Source organism: Dermochelys coriacea, chromosome 7 (assembly GCF_009764565.3).
Source record: "Dermochelys coriacea isolate rDerCor1 chromosome 7, rDerCor1.pri.v4, whole genome shotgun sequence".
Taxonomy (NCBI): domain Eukaryota; kingdom Metazoa; phylum Chordata; order Testudines; family Dermochelyidae; genus Dermochelys; species Dermochelys coriacea.
In genome coordinates, this window is record NC_050074.1 from 30609423 (window position 1) to 30631575 (window position 22153).

At 50.1% G+C, this 22153-nt stretch overlaps 1 protein-coding gene across 9 annotated transcripts in view; it reads right to left on the reverse strand.

Annotated features, from left to right (window-relative positions):
* The window catches only part of PC (pyruvate carboxylase), a 240543-nt gene that overhangs the window by 69376 nt on the left and 149014 nt on the right, over window positions 1–22153 (reverse strand). For all 9 annotated transcript variants that reach the window (XM_038408867.2, XM_043519549.1, XM_038408865.2 and 6 more), the window contains one exon: window positions 11416–11578. In XM_038408867.2, the coding sequence (XP_038264795.1) occupies window positions 11416–11578 (163 nt within the window). The remainder of the gene's footprint in view (window positions 1–11415; window positions 11579–22153) is intronic.

Consider the following 22153-nt stretch of genomic DNA (forward strand, 5'->3'; position numbering starts at 1 on the left):
GCTCCTGAGGTAATGCAGGGGTGGATCAGTAGGGGGTGTCAAGCAGGAGCATGGAGATGGTGTCACCTCTGTATGTGGCACTGGTGACTGGGACACTGTGCCCAGCTCTGTGGTATGCCCTTTGAAATATCGCCATGAGAACAATCCAAGGGCTGGGAACACCTGAGAGTTAGGGAACAACATTTATTTAGTTTATCCAAGAGAAGGTTAAGAGGTGACATGATTGTGATCATTACTGATGCAGGGAGGAGATTCTGGAGAGCAGACAGCCCCTTAATCTCGCAAAGGCAGAACCCGGCCCAACGGCTGGGAGCAGAAGCTGGACAAATTCAGACCAAAACATAGGTGCCGATTTTTAGCAGGGCGGGAGACTAACCATTGAACAGCTCACCCAGGGCCAGGGTGGATTTTCCATCACGGAGTTTTTCAGTGGAAATTGGACCTCTCTCTAAAAATTCTAGCTTGACCATCATATCTGTGCTGGATGCAGGAATATCTCTCCGGGGGGCAGGGAATTCTCTGGCTTGTGTGATTCACAGAATTTAAGGCCAGAAGGGACCATCAGATCATCTAATCTGAACCTCCTGTGCAGCAGAGGCCATTCCATTTGATCTAAACTCCCTTACAGTGAGCCCAAAATCTTAGTTCTCAGGAGACTAACCTGTTGTGAGCCCCAGGCAGGGAACAGCACCCCGAGGGGCCGTTCCTGAGACCCCTGACATGGCAGGGAATTGATGAGGTGATCCCCACAGGCGACCTGTGCCGCATGCTGCAGAGGCAGGCGAAAAACCTCTAATGTCTCTAACAATCTGACCGGGGAAATTTCTTCCTGACTCCCAATCTCGTGATCAGCTGGATCCCGAGATCATGAGCAAGACGTGCAGGAGGAGGGCAGACTGGACATGCAGAATGGTCTCGTCTGGCTTTAAAAAGAAATCAAATAAAAATCTATGGTTCTATGAAAAAAAAAAAGAAACAAACCACCAAACAAAAGCAGCAGCTTGAATGCCATAGCATCTTCCTATCCTACTCCTTTGCCTAGGGGGCTAGTGCCTGCAAATGTAACGATCGGAAAAGGCACCCGAGCCAAGAGTTTGTTCTGCTGTTTAGAGACATCGTTCAAAGCACTCTTTGGCACGGTCGGTATTGTGCTGTGTCAGTTAACAGTCCCCACCCTCAACACACACACCTTGCCTCCGCCACACCTTTCCTTGCAAAGTCTGAAAGAAAAATCCATTTCCTTCAGAAAAATCTGAGCTTTTCACTCGTGCAGGGCAAGTAGGATTGTGATGGAGTTACCCAGCTGGAGGGAGAGGTGAGTTTGGGAGTTCAAGTGATAGCGATCAGCAGTGCTGTGCCACAGCCCTGGCATGGATGTTGAACAGCAGTCAAATGTGTGGTTGGGATGGAGGAAACTGGTGGGACTCCTAGTGACCAGCTTTTTACCTTTAGCGCTTTAAAGCCAGAAATCCCAAAGTGCTTTGCTGAGGAGATCAATGCCATTTCGCTCAATTTTACAGATGGGGAAACTGAGGCACATGGAGAGGAAGGGCTGTGCCAACGTTACATAGCAGAGGTGGGCAGATTTCCCAAGTCCCTGTCCAGTAGTCCGCACCATACTGCCTCTAAGACACCCACTGAGAGTTCTATTTCCCAATATGCCCCACTTCACCTCTGTGCTAAGTGCTACGGTAGCTCCCCTGCTTCTCAGAGGAGAAAGCCTCAGCCTGCGAGTGGAGGAGCCCTCGGCAGACTGAGTACGTCTGCAGCGTTTACTCTAATAAAACGATCACACGCATAACACAGCCGCAGCCGCCAGGATTCCCGAGCAGATGCCAAATCCAGCATGGGCTCTTTAGCTAGCTCTGCACTCCAGGCTCAGGGAGCAGATGTGAACTGAAATACATCTATTGGCAGTGGCTCAACTGCTTTCCAAGCATAATTCTGATTGTCAGGTCCATAGAGCCATAGATTTATGGCCAGAAGGGACTCTGGCATCCTGGATAGCACAGGCCAGAGAATGTCAACCAGATCCTCCTCTATTGAGCCAGTCACTTGTGGTTGATTAAGGCATCTTCCAGACAGGCTGGATTTGGAGACTCAACGAGGAGAAAACCCCCCCCCCCCATCCCCTTTCCCAGCGGAGTTTGCACCATGGGTTAATCGCCCACACTGCTAAAACGCTGTGCCTGATTTCTCCTTGGAATGTGTCTGGCTTTAACTTCTAGACCAGGGTTATTGTTTGGCTTCTCTCCATTAGGCTGAAGAACCCTGGGATCTTCTCCCCATGAAGGGGAGAAATGTCATCCCTTGCTTTTCTTTACAAGAAGCTGAGCAGATGGCATCTCTCACACTAAGGCATTTTTTCCAGCCCTCAGATCATTGTGGTGGCTCTTCTTGGCCCCTCCTCCAACATCCAGCTGCCCCACACACTTCTTCTCCTCTGGCCCTGAACTAGAGCACAGCAGAGCCACCATGTCTGCTACGAACCAGGGCAAGACCCGTGGCTGATGGTTACATCCATAGCCTGAAGGCCATGCTGGTCATCCCAGTGTGACCTTCTGCATACCACAGACTGGAGAACTCCCCTAGCCATTCCTGCCTCCTGCCCAAAATGGATAGTTGAGCTAGCCACTGGGTAACATTTTTGAAGTCCTCAAAAGGCACTGAGGGGCCTAACTCCCATTTAAATCAATGCAAGAAGAGCCAGGCCTTCAGGCCAGATTCACAGTGGTACTGCAGTGTCTAAAGATGCAGATAGGCAGCTAATGGCTTTTACAAAAGTGCTCAGGGCAAGTGCCTGACTCCTCTGGAGAGACAATGGAAATCATGTGCCTAACTCACTTAGTCTGTGCAGTGCCCAGCATGAAGGGAGACCTTCCCCAGCATCTTGATTGGAGCTAGGCACGACTTTAATGTAAATTAAACAATGGATACCACAGAAAGTAGAAACGTGGAAGAATTGCTAAGGAGGTGCACAAAAGAACAGCACAGACACGCAAGGACAAAAATCAGAAACATTAAAGCACAAAATAAGTTATACCCAGCAAGGACATAAAAGGCTACAAGAAATGGTTCTTTAAATACATTAGGAACAAGAGAAAGATGAAGGAAAGTACAGGTCCTCTTCTTAGCAGACACTCATCCCAAGTAATATTAAAAACAAGGGAGAAGGAACACAAGCCAAAACAGGGAAAGAATGGGTTAAAGAATATTTAGAAAGATTAGATGTATTCAAGTCAGCACGCCTGTTCAAATTCATCTTAGGGTACTTAAGGAACAAGTTGAAGCAATTATCTTCAAGAACTCGGGGAGGACAGGTGAGGTCCCAGAGGACTGGGGAAGGACAAACATAGTTTAAAAAGGGGAACAAAGAGGACAGAGTATAATAGACCAGTCAGCCTAACTTTGACGCCTGCAAAGATACTGGAACAGATTATTAAACAATCAATTTGTAAATACCCAGAGAATAATGGGGTTATAAGGAATAGCCAGCATAGATTTGTCAAGAACAAATCATGTCAAACCAACCTAATTTCCTTCTTGACAGCGTTACTGGCCTAGTGTATGGGGTGGAAGCAGTAGATGCAATATATCTTGATTTTAGTAAGGCATTTGACACACTCCCAAGTGACATTCTCATAAGCAAACTAAGGAAATGTAACTTAGATGAAATTATTATAAGGTGGGTGCACAACTGGTTGAAAGTCCTTACTCAAAGAATAGTTATCAATGGTTTGCTGTCCAACTGGGAGGGCATATCTAGTGGGATACCATAGGGGTCAGTCCTGGTTCTGTTCAATATTTTCAGCAAGGACTTGGATAATGGAGCTGTGAGAGGCTGCAAGTGCTTTGGAGGACAGGCTTAGAATTCGAAACAACTTTGACAAATTAGAGACCTGGTCTGAAATTAACAAGATGAAATTCAATATAGACAAATGCAAAGCACTGCACTTAGGAAGGAAAAAATCAAATGCCCAACTACAAAATGGGATATAACTGACTAGGCAGTAATGCTGCTGAGAAGGATCCAGAGATTATACCGGGTCACAAATTGAATATGAGTCAACAATGTGATGCAGTTGCAAAAAAGACTAATATTCTGGGGTGTATTAGCAGGAGTGTCGTATGTAACCGTAACTGCCCGGCTCTGCTCGGCACTGGGGAGGTCTCAGCTGCAGTGCTGTGTCCAGTTCTGGGTGCCACACTTCAGGAAAGATGTGGACAAACCGGAGAATCCAGAGGAGAGCAACAAAAACGAGAAAAGGTTTAGAAAACCTGACCTGTGAGGAAAAGAAAAAAAATGGCCCTGTTTTGCCCTGAGAAAAGACAGCTGAGTGAGTGACGGGGGCGGGGGGGGGAGGCTGCTAACCCACACACACACCCAGGAAGAACAGGAGGACTTGTGGCACCTTAGAGACGAACAAATTGATTTGAGCATAAGCTTTTGTGAGCATAAGCATCCGATGAAGTGAGCTGTAGCTCACGAAAACTTATGCTCAAATAAATTTGTTAGTCTCTAAGGTGCCACAAGTCCTCCTTTTCTTTTTGTGGATATAGACTAACAAGGCTACTAATCCCTGATAGTTTGTGAGTAAACAGAGCCATTTACAACCAATTGTCCTAGTCAACGGGAGCCATCAAGTTTCGAAACCACCATTAGTGGCCCACACTTTGCATAATTACAATAGGACCTCAGAGTTATACTTCGTCTTTCTAGCTTCAGATACAAGAATGATACATGCATATAAAAAGGATGACAGGTTTCAGAGTAGCAGCCGTGTTAGTCTGTATTCGCAAAAAGAAAAGGAGTACTTGTGGCACCTTAGAGACTAACAAATTTATTAGAGCATAAGCTTTCGTGAGCTACAGCTCACTTCATCGGATGCATCGGTTGCATCCGATGAAGTGAGCTGTAGCTCACGAAAGCTTATGCTCTAATAAATTTGTTAGTCTCTAAGGTGCCACAAGTACTCCTTTTCTTTTTTTATAAAAAGGATGAACACACTTAATTATAAGCTTTGTAATGATACCTTACAAGAGACCTTTTGCCTAAAGCATATTCCAGTTACATCATATTCATACTCATAAGCATATTTCCATAAAAACATATGGAATGCAACGTCACAATGAAGAAGACCTTTCAGACTCAAAGGGCAGCTAAGCTCTGGAATTGGCTTCTCAGGGAGGTTGGCCTCCCAGTCATTGCAGGTTTTTAAGAAAAGGTTGGACAAACCCAACAGGGATGGTCTAGGTTTACTTGGTTCTGGCTCAGTGCAAGGGCCTGGACTAGATAACCTCTCCAGGCCCCTTCCAGCCCCACATGTCTGTGATTTTATAAGTGCACAGTTGCTCCTTCCAGTTTTTTTAGGGTTACAGAAGAGACCAAAGCCCTGACAGGAGTCTCTGCCATTTGAGCTGCCAGAAAGAATCCTGGCAGACCTCCCCAACCTGCACCGCACTTAAAAAGTGCTCTCCATCCCAGCTTAAACTGTATATGGGCTGAATCAACCTGGCCAACCCACAGCCCACACTCTTCTACCACAGAGTGGAGTGGTACTCTGTGCCGTGTCAATTACCCACTCCTTCCTCCTGCTCGCAGGCACTGAGCGGCAGCCCAGCCACCTTGCCCTCCTTTGGCTCTGTGCAGAAAGGCAGCAGTGAAGCACTGAGGCGAAGGGGAAGCTGGGCAGAATTTTGGCTCAGTAAAGCAGACATGATTGATGACTCAACTCCCCAAGTGCCCCTGCAGTCAAAGGGAGCTCACAGTTATTCTGCTTTGTGATTCTATGGGCACACAGCAAAGAAGGAGCCAGGAGGCCTGAATCCCAGCTCGGCCCTGCTCTAACCCCACTCCCTGCTCAACAGGTGAGAAGAGAACCCAGGAGTCCTGGCTCCCGGCCCAGCTCCCATCCACTGAGCCATGCTGCCTCCCACACCAAGAATCTGTGATTCTGCTGAGCCAGCTGTGGCCACATCTGGGAAGGCTGCACTATTGTCCGGCCCTCCAGGGCTCTGATGTGTGGAGCAGCAGAGACCTCCTCAGAGAGCAGCTGGGGCTCCAGGATCAGAGATCTGCCCAGCACAATTTCACTTAGGTCAGCGGCCAGGGCTCAGCCATCCCCCTCTGAGCAAAATCACCCAGCCTGCAGGAACCAGGGGGTCACGAGTGAGTGCTGCGAGGGGTGGGAGGTAGAGTAGGGAGGGCTGAGAACAAAGTGGGGGTGGCAGGGGCTGGGACAGGGTCCAGAGACTAATCACACTCACTACCTGAGTCTGCACTTCCTGCACTAACCCCTATCCCCACTCTCCTCCTTTATGGCTCTGGGAGGGAAGTGGGGTCCCATGGCTAGAGTAGGGGGCTGGGAGTCAGGACTCCTGGCTTCTGTTCCCAGATCTGTCACTGACCTGCTGTGTGAACTGGGGCAAGTCCCTCCCCACTCGGTACCTGTGTTTCCCTCCCACTCTTTGTCCGTGAGATTATAAAATCTGTGGGGGGCAGGTACAGTCCCTCCCTGTGTCTGTGAGGTGCCTGGCCCAACCGGGCCCTGCTCGTGGTGGGGGCCTGCAGACTTTACTATAATATTATTTCCTACTCCTAGTTAATAATTAAGAGACAGCTGCAGATGCATGAGTCTCCTCCTTAATCCCCAGGGCTTTTCAATCGGAGCTGGAACGGGCTGCCTGCGAGATGGAACAGAAACTGCTAGCAGATACCAAGCTGGCAGTGCTGCGCTCCGAGCCAAGGACACTGGTCAAGGCAGAGAGCTGGGAAATTTGCTGAGCCAGCCAACCTTAACAGCACAGGCCGATAAGCTCCCCTGTTGCTACTCTGACCCAGGCCGCAGGGAGTCTAAGACAGCTAGATCACATCCCAGATTCACCCAGATCAGCTCTCATCTCCCCTCCTCACATCATTTGACCCCAAAGAACAGAACCTCGGTGTCCTAGCTCCCAGCTGTCTTGGATCTAACCCACCAGACCGTGCTCCCCTCCCAGAGTGAGAGACGGAACCCAGGAGTCCTGTGTGCAGCATGCTGACAATGGAGGCCTGTTTTGCACCCAGCAGAAGTGGGAGGGGATGTTAAATTAGCAGAAGTCACGACATCCTGGTGGGTGACTCACGCTGCTGAGCAGAGATGCAGCGGCATTCCAAAGCGAGATGAATCCTGGCATGGAGCGTGGTACTGCAGAAAGCCTTCATTCCAGCAAGCTGCCAAGCAAGTGGACGAATGGGTGCTTTGTGCTTAGCCTGCCTGGATCTGCAGAGAGCCTGAGCTGATCGCTCTGAGAGGGGTGGGGGATGTGCCCCGGGTATAACTGATGCAGGAAAACAGTCTGAATCTGCAAAGAACCTGACAATGGAAGAAACACTGCAGCATACACTGCAATCAGTTGAGAGAGTGAGGACTGCCCAGTGGTTAGGAGCTCTAGCCTGTGTTTTGGGAGATCTTGGTTCAAGTAGTTTTTCCCACCCATGCACAGCTGGCCAGATGTATTGTGGGTTTGAGGATGGGGGTAGGGGATTTTGCTTTTCTCTGAAGCATCAGAGATCAGCTACCCCTGGAGATGGGACACTGGGTGGGATGGGCCGGGCTCTGAGCTGGTCCACAGGATCCGCCCTCTAGCTGTCTGGTGGGTGGGTCTTGCCCAGATGCTCAGGGTTCAGCTGATCATCAGACAGGGGTTTGGGAAGGAATTTCCCCCAGATCAGATTGGCAGAGACCTTGGGGGTTTTCACCTCTCTGCAGCATGGGGCGCAGGTCCTCTGCTGGGATCAGCTGGGCATGGCTCACCTCAGCAATTCCCTGCCAGCAAAGGGGCCTTGGAGGCCCTTTGGTCTCTCTTGTTCCCCGCCTGGGGCTCACAACCGATTAGCCTCCTGATGGCTGAAATGCTTTGGTTTAACTACTGTCTTGGGACTCAACACTGGGGGAATTGAACAGTCTGAGACAGACAAGAGATCAGACTGGGTGATCTATTGACCCCTTCTGGCCTTAAACTATGGAATTCTCTGCTCTGCCACAGATCCCCTGGGACACTTTGCACCAGCCATCCAGCCTCTCTGTGCCTCAGTTTCCCCATCTGTAAAATGGGGATCATTCACCCTTCCCTATCTCCCACAGTGTAGTGGTGGTAAGTGCCTTAGAGATTGTGAGGCGCTGAGACATTATAACAGGTGTCCAAGTAAACACTTAAGATAGGTTATAAATAAACCAGGCAACTGCTCTGTCTAGAAGACTCAGGCTCCATGATACATGGCCCCTTGTTCTAATAAGTGGCTGCATCTGAAAAGCTCTGGGAAAGCAGGAAATTGAAAGCACTGGCCCAGAGAGCAGCTAGTTAGAATCAAGTGGGAGGCAGCAGTGTGTCCAGAGGAGCAGCCGACCGGGCCGGCGAATGAGGCCTGGAAAGCAGTAGACGAGACAGAGTCTGGTCAGAGTGGGATCCCTGAAAGCATGGCAGGGTTGGAATTAGACAATGCCACGTTCGCCGCATGATGAATCCAACTGCAGGAGCAAAGTGGGAGGTTTAGACATATTCCGGGCTCCCGCTAAGCAGGATCTTGAGCGACAGCTCATTTGGAGACCAAAATGAAGGGAGGCAGCAGACAGAGAACTGGACTCAGAGTCAGGACTCCTGGGTTCTATTGCTACTTCTGCCACTGACCTTCAGCAGGTCCCTTCCCCTCTCTGTACCTCAGTTTCCTCTCTCCGCTTCAGGGCAGGGACTCTCTTGTGTGTCTGTGCAGTGCCTGGCCCAAAAGGGGCCCCAAACTCAGTCTGGATCCAGACAGTACCCTGCACAACTGGAGTGCTACCATAACACAAACAATCATAAAACGAGAGAGAATACGCTGTATAGCTGGTTGGGAAAGAAATTGGGGTTCCCATCAACTTTTTGTCCTGAATGAGGCCGAAAACTGAAACGTCAAGACTTTGCGGAAGTGGAATTCCACAATTGTTTGTTCTGGAAACACCAAGACATTCCTACAGCCAGAATGTTCTGGTGTTTCCAAAACAAAATATGCTGCTGGGGAGCTCGCTGGGCCACGGCTTTCAAGCTGCCTCCTAGGCGGGCCACCAAGGGGCCAGGGGAGCCAAGAAGAAACCAGCAGGTTTCTATCAAAAGTTTTGATGAAGCTGACCCGCTCACCTGAGATGTGGCGATTTTGACACATTAGCCTTTTCATCATTGCAGCCACCTTATTGGCTAGTCCAATTGTCACAGAAAACAGTGTGGGTGGGTGACCACTGGAACAAACTGTCAAGGGTTGGGGTGGATTCTCCAGCTCTCGGTGTCTCCAAATCCAGACTGGATGCCTTTCTGGAAGATGGTTTAGTCCAACACAACTGACTGGGCTCAATACAAGGGGAACTGGGTGAAATTTGCTGGTCTGGGTCCTTCAGGAGGTCAGACAAGATGGCCAAGGGTCTCTCCTGGCCTTAAAAATCTACGAGCAACCTGGCTGCAGGGCACTTAATTATTTGTTTTACTGTTTACCAGTCACAGATTGGTTTAAACCTTGCAGTATGAGTTTTGCCTCCAAAATTAGCTACTCGCATTAACTGCTGTAACACTGAATATTCTTGAGATGCCCAGAAATGAATTCACACACTCTTGCAATCATGCTAAGTGCTTCATCTCATGTGGCAATGAGTCCCATTCACTAATTTCAGGCTATGTGATAAAGCCATTTCCTTTGATGAGCGTCATTCACTGTCCCCTTGTTCTTGGGTTATGAGACTAGGAGGACAGAGGCTCCTGATCACTGTTCCCTCTAAGCTGTGTGCGTGTGCGCAAGTACACAGATCCTAAACCCCATGCACACGGCGAAACACCGCATGCACAAACATTTGCACAGAAGCACAACAATTTGCACAGAAGAAATTTTTTGTGCACACGGCCTGTCAAAAATTAAAGGGAACATTGCTCCCGATCGCCCATTGCTCTCCCAGTCATTATTATACAGACTTTAAACATGTCCCCTCCAATTCATCGCCTCTCTTACAGTGAACAAACCCCATCTAGTCAATCATTCTTCGCAGGAGTTTTACAGGTCTCTAATTATTCTAGTTGCCACTCTTTGAGCCCCCTGTGATTGTGCAGTATGGATCAACAAAGCGTGCATACACCCAGAGAGCCAAGCTACCCCCTTGCTGCCCCACCCCCAAGGGAAATCCACCAACACACGCACAGCCCTACCCATCCAACCCTGCGGTAAGGGCCTATGATACTTCTACAAAACAAATTCCCAGCACCCCCACCATGCCCTGCACATCTGAACGCAAACATGCGCCCAGGCAAGGATCCTAGCTCCCCATCTTTCTCCTCCCCAGCCCAGTAAAGAGAGTGGAATCGGTGGGGGCTCTCACAGCCCCTCCTCTCCTGCTGCCAGCTGGCAGGGGGGTTGTATCCGTGCCAGACTCTTTTGCAGCGATCCCCAGTTGTTAGTTTGAGTGGCAAGAGCTGCCGCATCGTTAGGAAGGGAACAGGGAGTCTGAAGAGCCAAACGCCCACGCCCGGGGTTTGAATGGAGCAGCCTGTCATGTAGACGGAATACAAGTGCTTCTGTTTATCGCGAGCGCCCCAGAGAATCTAGCACAATGCCAGGGAATGTGAACAGCCAAAAAGGAAACTAGCAGGTTGATCTTCACATGCTAAAGCCTCCAACAGCCAGGGATAGAACCCAGGAATCCTGACTCTCAGCTCCCGGTCCCCTCCAACTCTAACCCATAACTCCCACTCCCATTCCAGAGCTGGCAACTGGAGCCAGGACTCCTGGCTCCTCTCTCTAACCACGAGATCCTATTGCTAGTTTCCATGAATCAGAAACAGAGGTGGACTTTAGAACATGCTTGCAAGTGGATTAAACTCTGTCTCCAGACTGAGTTTCACATGCAGTACTGCAGATAATACCCCCTTCCACCTCTAACATACAGCACCCCCACTTTCTCCTCCTCCCACATACACCCCTGTGCTGCTGGCAGCATCCGTCACTCGGGGAGAATATTTCCCCCAAAGCTTTTTTAGGAAGGAAAATGAGGTTTCCCATATACAGAGAATTCCTGTGGAAACTTTCCGCCAGCCTCAGAATTGTAGATTTTTCATTAAAAACTGAAAATTGACCGGCATGGGGCCAGATGCCTCCCAGTGTTTGGAAGTTCCTAGCTGGAAACGTTACAGTTCTGGGGAAAACGTGCTGGATTTTCAGCAGTTTTCAGCGAGAAGTCTCCCCATTTGGGGCCAAATTTTTTCTTTCCAAATTGTCCAGGTCTGGGCTGAAAATTTTCATTTTTCAATATCAAGTCAAAATGTTCTCCAGCCAAGAGCAGATTCGCATTCTGCACTTCCCCAGCAGGGCGCCAAACTGAGCCTGGTCAGCCCCTGCACTGGAGAGGGGCGGCGTCCTACCTCGATGCGGCCGGTGTCGGGCTGGAAGCCGCGGGAGGGATCCTCGGTGGTGACACGGCACTGGATGGCACAGCCATTGATGCGTATGCTGTCCTGCCGCAGGCCCAACTCTGCCAGGCTCTTCCCTTCTGCGATGTGGATCTGGGCATGCACCAGGTCCACGCTGCCAAGAGAGTGGGGAAGGAGGGCTTGTGTTAATCATCAACTGACCACAGCAGCGCCAGTATCCACCAGAACCATTCCCAGCAACCCAACCTCCTCTATGGAGCCCAAGTGTCCCTGAATAACCCCCAAATGGGGCCCTGATCCCCATAGTCTATTACTTCACATGGGGCCCCCATAATGTCCCACGTCACCCACTATAGCCTCTCCTCCTCCAGTGTCCCCCACTGTCCCCACAGGGCTGGGGATCTATTGATTCTTGATTCTATTGCCCTTTGGGATCACACAGGATTTTCTATCCACCAGTTTCAAAGTCATTGGCAAACACAGACCAGGACTGGCACCCCCATTATTATGCAAAAGGGGAAACTGAGGCATAGAATGGCAAGACAGTCTCCTCCCTGCTCAGTGCCTCAGTTTCCTCTCCCATCCTTTGTTTATTGCTCTAAAGGGCAACGACTGTCTTTCACTGTGTGCCTGTGCACTGCACAGCATGACTGGGCTCCAGGTCTGTGTGGTGCCCAGCACAATGCCCCTCTCCTGTGATCTTAGGACCTCCTAATGCTACAGAAATACCTACAATCATGATAAGTTAAACCTGTGTTTAAATGCTGTGTTGAACAGCAAAGGGATTACTCAAGCAGGTACTTAACTACAAGATCATATGGGATTGTTTTTAAAAGGCCATTAGGAGCCTAAAACCTATTGACTTTCAATAGGATTTGGCCAAGTAATTCCCATTTAGGCCTTTGAAAGCTGCCCTTGAGGTGCTTTGCTGAACCAGGGCCACAAAGCTGGGATTTTAGCCAGTGATTGTGCTTGTGTGATGCACAAGCCAGGCCCAAATCCAGTTTGCAGGCCCCAGCCAGTCCAATTCTGAACACGCCTCAGTGGGAGTGCTCAGAAGACAGGGAGCTGTTTTTACATAGTCCCATAGAGCCAAGTTCAAGCATTCAAAGTCATGAGTTGGGCCTCCCACCCCCAGGGAGTGGGACGGGGCGAGGGAATCACATTTGGTTTAATTATCAAGAGATCTTTAAAAAAAAAAAAAAAACCACACACACCACAAATTTGGAGGGTTTATTTGCCTCTTGATTTTGAGCCTTTAGAAACTCACAACTGAAGGTGGGGCTAATATTCAACCTTAAAACATTAAATATGTAGAGTCCTGCACAGATACAAAATTTGTATCCACAGCCAATCTGCAAAAATGATTCGCAGATATAAAGCAGAGATCCGTGAGCGGATATCCGCAGATTTGCAGGGCTCTATAAATATGCCAAGTTTAGCTCAATGACCACTGAGGGAGAAATTTGGGGTGGCTGCAAGATCCCAAAGAGGGACAAAGGAAAACTGAAGGAACAATCATTCCTAAGAACAAGATCTACCAGCGACATTGTAGCCTCAGGACAGATAACACAACAAAGAGTACACCAAAGAAACAGAGCAGCTAACATCAAGGCATCCTCAAGTCCACGATCCTCTCTAGCTTGGCAAATTGGGTAAAAAAACAAACAAACAAAAACACACACAGAGATTTTCCAGTGCATTGGCTAGTTTGAAATAACAAAATAAAAATTCATTCCAAACTGATTGTCTGATAAATCAAGACTGAAGAAATTTGTTTGGGGTTGAACTAAACCTTTCACTTCAATTTTGTCAAAACAGAATGTTTTCTATTCAACCAAAATCATTTCCTCTCCTCCCCATCCCGCTTTTTTATTTCGATTGAACTTTTTGAAAATGTTAAAGTCAAATTAAAGGAAAATTTGAAACAAAAAATCTGTTCTGAATGTAAAGAATTCCTCCTGCCCTCCCCAAAATTGGCCTTTTCAACATTTTTTTTAATTTAGGGGATTTCTTTCCTGAAATTAACAATTCTGAAAAAAGAAATCGACAGAAATTCATGAAACGTTTCAGTGTTCAGTGTTTCAGCATTGTTTGCTGACAAGCATTTCACATGAAGAATTTCACCCAGCTCTATCAAGGCAAGTGCTTAGGCCAGCTACTTCTCAGGATAGCGAGTAGATTTTAATAATCTTTTCATTGTTCTTTGCATTAGAATTAAGGAGGGCTCCCAATATTCTGCTGAGCTCCACCTACAAAATACACTCTCCCCACTGTTAGGGCTCTGCCTATAACCTAAGCTCCAGCCTGGCATGGTAAATTCTATCAAAGTTTGATTGATGAGAGGAGTGTTATCTGGATTACCATGATGCCCTGGTGCTAGGCACTGTACAAACAGAACAAAGAGATCAACCCTACCCTTAACAGCTGACAAAGAGTGTCAGTTCTGATGGGCTCAGCTCCTTCTGGAGTCCAAAACAGAACGGGACCATCCTGTTCACCCAATTTGACATGGTGGAGAATCTAACCCAGTCACTCCTGCCTCCAGAGGAGATCTGGCGGGTGAGCTAGAGCTCAGCTTTTGGGTTTCAATGAGTTTTAGGCCACAAAGGACCAATAGATCATCCAATCTGACATCCTGTATAGCACAGGCAATTCTATCTCAGCCAGTTCCCTCTGAATTGAGCAGAAAGACTTTAGTTAGACCAAAGCATTTCAATCCTCAGGAGCCCTGCCTGTTGTGTGCGCCAGGCAGAGAACAGGGGAGCTGAGGGTCCTCCAATACCTGAGGCCCCTGTTCTGGCAGGGAATCGAGGCAATGAGCCACATCCAGCTGATCCCAGCAGGTGACCTGCACCCCATGATGCAGAGGGAGGTGAAAATACCCCAAGGTCCCTGCTAACCTGACCAGGGGAAAATTCTTTCCCAGCTCTCAAGCTGGTGATCAGCTAGACCCTGAGCATCTGGGCAAGATCCACCAGCCAGGCAGCTAGAGAGGACTAGCTGAACCACCTCAGCACAGGAGACCTATCTCCAGCTGTGGCTAATCCCCAATGCTTCAGAGAAATGCATCCAGTCTTGATTTAAAGGCTCCACATAACAGAGAATCCACCCCATCCCGGAGCTCAGCTGTTCTAATGGTGAATCCACTTTCTACTTAAAATCACCTGGCCTCACTTCTAACCTGAACTGGTCCAGCTTCACTTCCCAGCCACGGAATCTCATTCTGCCTCGAAGAGTTCTCTAATCCATGGGGAGCAGGTTTTGGAGAGCAAAGACCAGGACCAAAATACCCTCTTATGACGATTAGGAGATGGGATTGGTTTGGAGCTGGACAAACAGGCTGGAAATCAGGTGCAGATATTTAACAGGGAGGGGAATTAACCATTGAACATCTGACCAAGGGACAGAGCAGATGTCTCACTTTAGAAGATTAGCCCTAGTTCAACAACACTGGACTGGAAGTCAGGACTCCTGGGTTCCACTTCTGGCTCTGCCACTGACCTTGGACTCTGTTTCCCCTCCCGCCCTTTGTCTATTCAGACAGTGAGCCTTGGGGGCAGGATCTATCTCTCACCGTGTGTCTGAGCAGGGCCCAGATCTCAGCTAAGGTCTGGCAGCCTCCAGCATGGCAGGGTCCTGGTGTCTGACCAATAACACAGAATCATAATGATAAGGAATGAGATTTTTACAGCACCATCAAAGTGACAAGTGAGCCTTCAATGCTTAGTCAATAGGACATACGCTTGACGAGGGCTCTAACAGACACCGGCCCCAGCAACATGCACACGTTACGGGGTGATCGATATTTTGTGATCCATGGACTCAAAGCTGGGTTATAAATTCAGCTGTTCTAAATACACCTGCCTGTAGCAGTTCAGATCTTGCCTTCACATAAATAGAGAGATTCTGAGTGGGGTCTAGTGAATAGAGCAGAGTGGGAGCGGGGGCGGGAGACAGGACTCCTGGGTTCTCTTCCCAGCTCTGTGATTAAGGGGTTAGCGCATGGAGCTGGGAGTCATGTTTCCTGCTCTAACCCACTAGACCTCCTGTCCTCCGAGAGTCAGGGCTAGAACAAAGGCGCCCAGTCTCCCAGCTCTAACCACAGGCTGGGACTGAGACACATGGCTTTAATAAAGGGGCAATTTTAAAACAGAGCCAGAAACTCCCAGAGTTTAAGGCCAGAGGGGACCATGAGAATCTAGGCTGCCCTCCTGTGTAGCACAGGCAGACTGTCACTCAGTTCCCCCTGTACTGAGCCCAGTCACTTGGGTTGCCAAAGCACCTCCCAGCAAGGCAGCCAATCTGGAGAATCCACCGCTTCCCTTGGGAGTTTGCTCCAGTGTTTAATCTCCTGCACTGCTAAAAACTGGTGCCTTATTTCTAATCTGAACGTGTTAGATGCCCTGAACTCAGGCAGAAATATTAAATGCTTTTGCTCACACAAGCACTATCTTCATTATTAGTGTTAGAGTTGTTCCCAGAAACCCCCAACCAATCACAGCCTCGTTGTGCCTGGTGCTCCACAGACTTACAGTGAGAGACAGTCCCTGGCCCAAAGAGCTCACAATCTAAACAAGGAATGGGAGGGGAAACTGAGGCAGAGAGTGACAAAGGGACTTGCCCAAGTTCAGTGGCAGGGCTCTATACAGGACCCACAAGTCCCAAGACCTAGCCCAAGGCCACATCTACTATACTATATACACTGCGTCTGCTGAGTCAGAGTGGGTTATCCCAGCAGGCTGGAACCCCAAGGGACTGCAAGTCGGGATTGAGGGGCACCAGCAGAGTTGTAGGGGAGCCTAGGGCTGGCATAGCAGGGGGCTGTGGGTTGGGACTGAGGGGCATCAGCAGAGCTGGGGGGCGTGACCAGGGCTAGAGTTTGTATGGCAATGGCAGCTCCATGATGGAGCTTTGCCTGCCCCTGTCCAATCACGTCCCTCATTTTCACAGACAATGGATTCAATGCTGTTCCCCCCACCCCCATGCCAAATACAGGGTGACTGACAGCACTGTTGCTGGGGTTACCACCCCAGCTGTACAGACAGACAGAGCAGCTGGGAAACTGATGCCAGGCTTTGAGCCATGGCGTGTGGAGCGTGGGAGTCTGGTCTCTTTGGAGCTGGAGGCAGGCGAGCTCTGATTTAAGCAGCTCAGACTCTCAGCACGCAGGGGGCGCTCCATTCTCAAGGGAATCTGGAGAGTGACCCTAGCCCCTAATTAACAGCCCCTCGGGGTAATTGGTGACTGCAGGGGAGGGGTCAGCCGTGGATATGGTATCCATAGAATGCTATGGGACAATGCCCCCCCATTGCACTACAAACTCCAACTCTGGCCTACCCCCATCCCAGCTCTGCCAGTGCCCCTCAACCCTGACCCACAGCCCCCTGCTATCCCAGCCTCAGGCTCCACACCCAGCTCTGCCAATGCCCCTCAATCCCAATGTGGGGGCTGCAGGTCAGGATTGAGGGGCATTAGCAGAGTTCATGGGGGTGGAGCCCAGGGCTGGGACAGCACAGGACTGTCGATTGAGCGGGACTGGCAGAATGCCAATCACAGCAATTAATCAACCATTCTACCCTGCTCCTCCAGTCACACAAACAGATGGTGTGAATTGCTGCTACTATAGTTTATTAATAATTCCCACTTCGCCTGGCACAGGGCAGCTGCCATTCCCAGCCTCTGGACCCAGTGCCCATCCTTCCTTCAGGCAAAGCCTGAGGCATCTCAGTAAGATCCAGCTTCAGTTCTCAAAAGGGTTTTTTTTAAATTTCAAATGGATCTATTTCTTCATCACATTAGCCTGGGGAATTCAAGACCACTGGATCCCACTGCTTCCAAATATAGAAATGAGGGGACAAGGAATGTGCCAGGAAGGTGGCAAATTCAGGAACAATCAATAGGGAATGCTTAATGCTGGTACCCCTTCATCCCAGGCTGATTGCTGGTAGCCAGGGCCTTGTCAGATTATTCCCATTTGGAGAAGAAATAGATGATCCCAGTCGGCTATTTCTTTGGTGCCATCCTGTTCATTTACTAAGCATACAGAGAAAGTTTTGTTCCTTGAACACAGGAGGAACAAAGAGCTGGCAGTTGCCTTGGTCTGAAATTCCCCCACAAGTCTCCAGACAGTCCTGTGCACAAGAAGCCCTGTCTCTCACTTAGGGTCACTCTTGTGACTACCTTGTTCACTATTTGGCTCTCCCATCCAGATGCACACAGCTGCAACCATTCAACCCCCCAGCCCCAGAACCGGCAATCAGGAAACACCTTAGACTACACAATTTAGCTTCTGATCAACCTTGCCACATGGAGCACTGCCTTAGACTTCTCCAGCTCTCTCACTTCAAAAAGGAGATTAATTGCTTTTCCTTCTATTTAGCCTGAAAGGCGCTTAGCACACTTATCAGCTGTAGCCAGGTCTATAAATCAAAGGCCTCCTGGATGGCAGCTATTATCATCTTCCAGTGGAAGGACACACCACCAAACAGGCTTGGGGAACTCATCACTACAAGATCCCACTGCTATTCACCGTGCCTCAAAACGCTAGAATGAGGGAGACCATGGCAGGGACGCTGGAACAATGTGTCTAGTGGGGGAGCTGAGAGCCATTGAATCAAACTGTAACCCTGGCTGGAAACCATTTCAAACCAGGGGGTGCTGCCACACACCCTGCTCCCCAAGTTCTAGCGCCTCTGGACCACAGTCCACTGGGCTGATCAGCACTGTCTAATCGTGCTCCCCCACCTGGTGCTTCTTGTCTTATACTTAGCCCAAACCGTCTTTCTGTGCTGGGTCTGTACAGCACCTAGCACCGTGGCTCTGTGAGGCGCAATACAGATAAGAAGTAATTGGTTGAGCTTACACAGAACTTGACAGGATGTCTCGGTCTGTCACTCCATAACTTGAACACTGCCTCTGAGCCATTCCCATCCTTTAGAGAAGGCCCTAGGAACAGTGGCCAACACCCTCTGGATTCTGGGGTATGGGGGACACGTGAAGGCCCTGACAGCCCTTCAGCACAGCCCCAGGGTACAAGCCTGACTGTCTCAGAGCTCCCCTGGCCCCAGAGCCCAGCACTTCCACCTCAGCTTCCCCATCATACTCTTCAGCCTACTTCCCCCGCAGAGGTAACCTAGCCCAGCAGCCGAGCTGCTCTGGGGAGTTCAGCCCCTTCCCAAGTCACCAAGTCCCTGCAGCCAGTCTAAGACAAGAGAGCCTCCAGCCTTCCTCCTTTCAGGACAGGCCTAGCAGCAATAGTCTGTCCTGCTGTCTAGCCACCTGGGCTCCAAACAGCCCAACAACGGGGGCCAGCTCTAACCACCTACTACTGCAGCAGCCTCAGCCAGCTCTTGGCTCTCCCCCAGGCGCCTTACCCCAGAGAGAAGCAGCCCATCTGCTTTCCTCCCCAGCCAGCCCCCCAGTGCTGGGCTCCTCCCAGCTTCAGCCCAGCCCTCTGCACAGGTCTAGGGGGGCCAGGCTGGCTCACCCTTAAAGGGGCAGGCCACCCTGTTACAGCCAGCTTCAAGCATCTCTGCTGTTGTCTGTGGATCAAACAGCAAGTTGCTGGCACCAATTCATGCTTCCCAGCAGAACAATCCCCCATCTCATCTCTGCCCACCCTCCCAACAGAGTGTAACATGGTGACATCCAGAGGCATAATAATGGTGGGGAGGGGAAGACCACACAGCCCCTGGCCTGGGGCGCAGATTGGGGGGGCCCTGCCATGGGGGAAGGAGGACTGCGGGCACACAGAGTCCTGGCGTGGGAGGGAAAGCGAGAATGCGGGGCCATTCCAAGGTCCTACCATGGGCGAAAATATGGGACCCTGGAATGGGAGAATGGGGGGAGGGGAGACAGACCCTAGCCATAGGGGAGGAGAAGGGGGACCTTGGAATTGAGGGATGGGAGCCCACACAGGGCCCCTCCCATGGGGAGAAGGTGGGAAATGAGAGGAATGGGGGACATACAGAGTCCCTGGCAGGTGACAGATTGGAGGAAGTTGCAGGGAACGCTTGAAATAGAGGGGGCTGGGCAGGTGGCACCCAGGGAGCAGTGTGGGGAATGGAGGGATGCCAGGGGCCCCCTGGTGAGGGCAGGGCACTCGACTGACAGAATCTATGAAGTGTGCGACCCGCTAGTAGCAATTCTCATTAGTAACAGGGACAGCAAGCGAAGCAGGAAGGCAGCACATTCCAAAGTGACCTACGGGAAACGCTTCTTACGCAGCCCACGCTTAGCCTGGAGTACATGCTCCCACTAGACCCTGCTGCTCTTCCCCGAGTCACATGATGTAAGAACAAGGGGCAACCAGCAAAAGGTGGCAAATTCAGAAGTGTGCAGTGTGGGGAACTCCCTGCCACAAGACACAGTTGAGATGAAAAGCTGAGCAGGATTCCACAAGGGGACTATCCGGAGTGAAACTAGTAGGAGTTTAAAGACCCATCAGGAGCTTTGGGTTTGGTTTAGCCCCCTTTTGCTCCAAAGCTTAAGGCAACTGCTTATACAGGGGTCTCTCACCCAGCACTGAGATGCAGCCACCTCTGGGGTGGGGCACATTGACTGTTTATACAGGGAGCCTTTGCCAGGCACTGAGATGCAGCTGTCTCTGGGGTGCGACATGTGGGTTGTTTACACAAGGATCCCTCATCCGGCACTGATATGCACACTCAAATTAGACTGTACAACACTATTGTCCTCCCAACATTACCGTATGGCTTGGAACCATGACAAATGGTGAAAGTGCATGTTAGGAAGCTGAATGCATTTCACCAGCTTGGTTTGAGAAGAATATTGGGAACTGATTGGTGAGATCGTGTAACCGATGTGGAGGTGCTCGGTCACAAAGTCAGAGAGTGGGGACTCAGTAATTGGACAGAGTTGGCTATGGTGGTTTGGCCGCGGACCCAGGCAGCCCTGTGGCAGAAGCACAAGGTACATCTTCGATTGGATTCCAGCTGTAGGAATGAGAAGGAGTGGAGGACAAGGACTGACCAGGGGCAGGATGATAGAAAAGTATGCTGCCTTCATGAAGACGACTTACAATGGAGTCAAACACCTTGGTCTGGACAGACAGCAGTGGGGAAATGGGTTGTGCTAGTAGGCACAGGAGACTCTATGGGTATGTCTACACTACAGTTCGATACCCATGACTGGCCCGGCCAGCTACTCAGGCTCACAGGGCTCAGGCTAAGGGGCTGTTTAATTGCACTGCAGACATTCAGGCTCTGTGAAGTGGGAGAGTCCCGGCTACTGCCTAAGCCCAAACGTCTACACTGGAACTAAAGAGCCCTTTAGCCCAAGCCCGAGTCGGCTGGCATGGGCTAGCTGGGGGGTTTTAACTGCAGTGTAGACTTACCCTCAGTGTAAGACTCAGCCACTTCTGAGGTGGGGCAGGGATTCCCTTGCCCAGTACTCAGCTGCAGCCACTTCTGGGGTGGAGCACAGGGGCTGTTTATACAAGGACCTGGCACTGAGATGTGACCACCTCTGGGGTGGGGTAGCTCTTTATAGAAGAAATTTTGTAGGAAATTTCCCCTAGAGGGCAGTTATTCTATCGCTCCTCATTAGGGGGGTCTTGCACTTCCCCTAACAAAGCTGATGCTAGCTACTGTTGGAGACAGGATGCCAGGCTATATGGGCCCCTGAATCACATTGCACTGATCCCCCTCCACACATAAGGGAAACTATAGCCGTTGACCAGGTGGGGAAACTGAGGCAAAGAAAGGCTACAGGATATGTCCAACGTCAATAGGAGAGCTGAGAAGAGAGCACAGGAGTCTTTACTCCCAGCTCCCCCTGGTCTAACCACTAGAACTCACTCTCCTCCCAGAGGTAGGATAGAACCCAGGAGACCTTAATCCCAGTCCTACCAGCTAGCTGTCTGTGATGGATTTCCAGCTGTGCTGGGGAAAGACGGATTGGTCTGATTTGGGCAGGGGGCTCTGGCTGAAAGGTGCTAGAGAAATCTTAGCTCCATGGAGGGAACCAGGTCCATTGTCCTGTCATGAATAAATGCCCATCAAATAGGATTATCTCCCAAAGACAGCGACTGCCTTGCACAATGCCAACAACAAAGCTGCCTGGCCGCTGTAGCTGAGATGGGGCCATCTATGGGAGCACGGAGCAGACACAGGTTAATACTGCCCCACAATCACACAATGTACATGCCTATAATGTGTCCAGTGCAGGAAGTGGGAGGGAAAGGGGGGCAGATACCAAGCTATATGGGTCTTTTGGGCTGATCTAGGTGAGGGACATAGTGGGCTGAGATGCAGATGCCTCTGGGGTAGGGCATGAGAGCTGTTTATACAGGGATCTCTCTTCTGGCACTGAGCCACCTCTCAGGTGGAGGGGTAGGGATGCTGATTATATAGGAACCTCTTATTATTTTGGGGAAGTTCTATGACCTGTGTTATATAGGAGGTCGGACTATGTGATCACAATGGGCCCTTTGGGCCTTGGAATCTATGAATCCCTCACCCAGTGCTGAGATGCTGCTGCCTCTGAGGTGGGGCAGTGGGGTTGTTTATACAGGGATCCCTCACCCAATGCTGAACTGCATCCACCTCTGAGGTGGAATGTGGGGGCCATTTATAAAATTACAGCTGTTGCAGGAAGAGGTGGCAGGAGATGGCTGCCAACACTGGATAATTCAGCAGCCTATCTCAAAGTGCTTTACAGCTGCAATTAAGGCTCACAGCCCCCTAGGGAGGCTGGGAATAGCTGA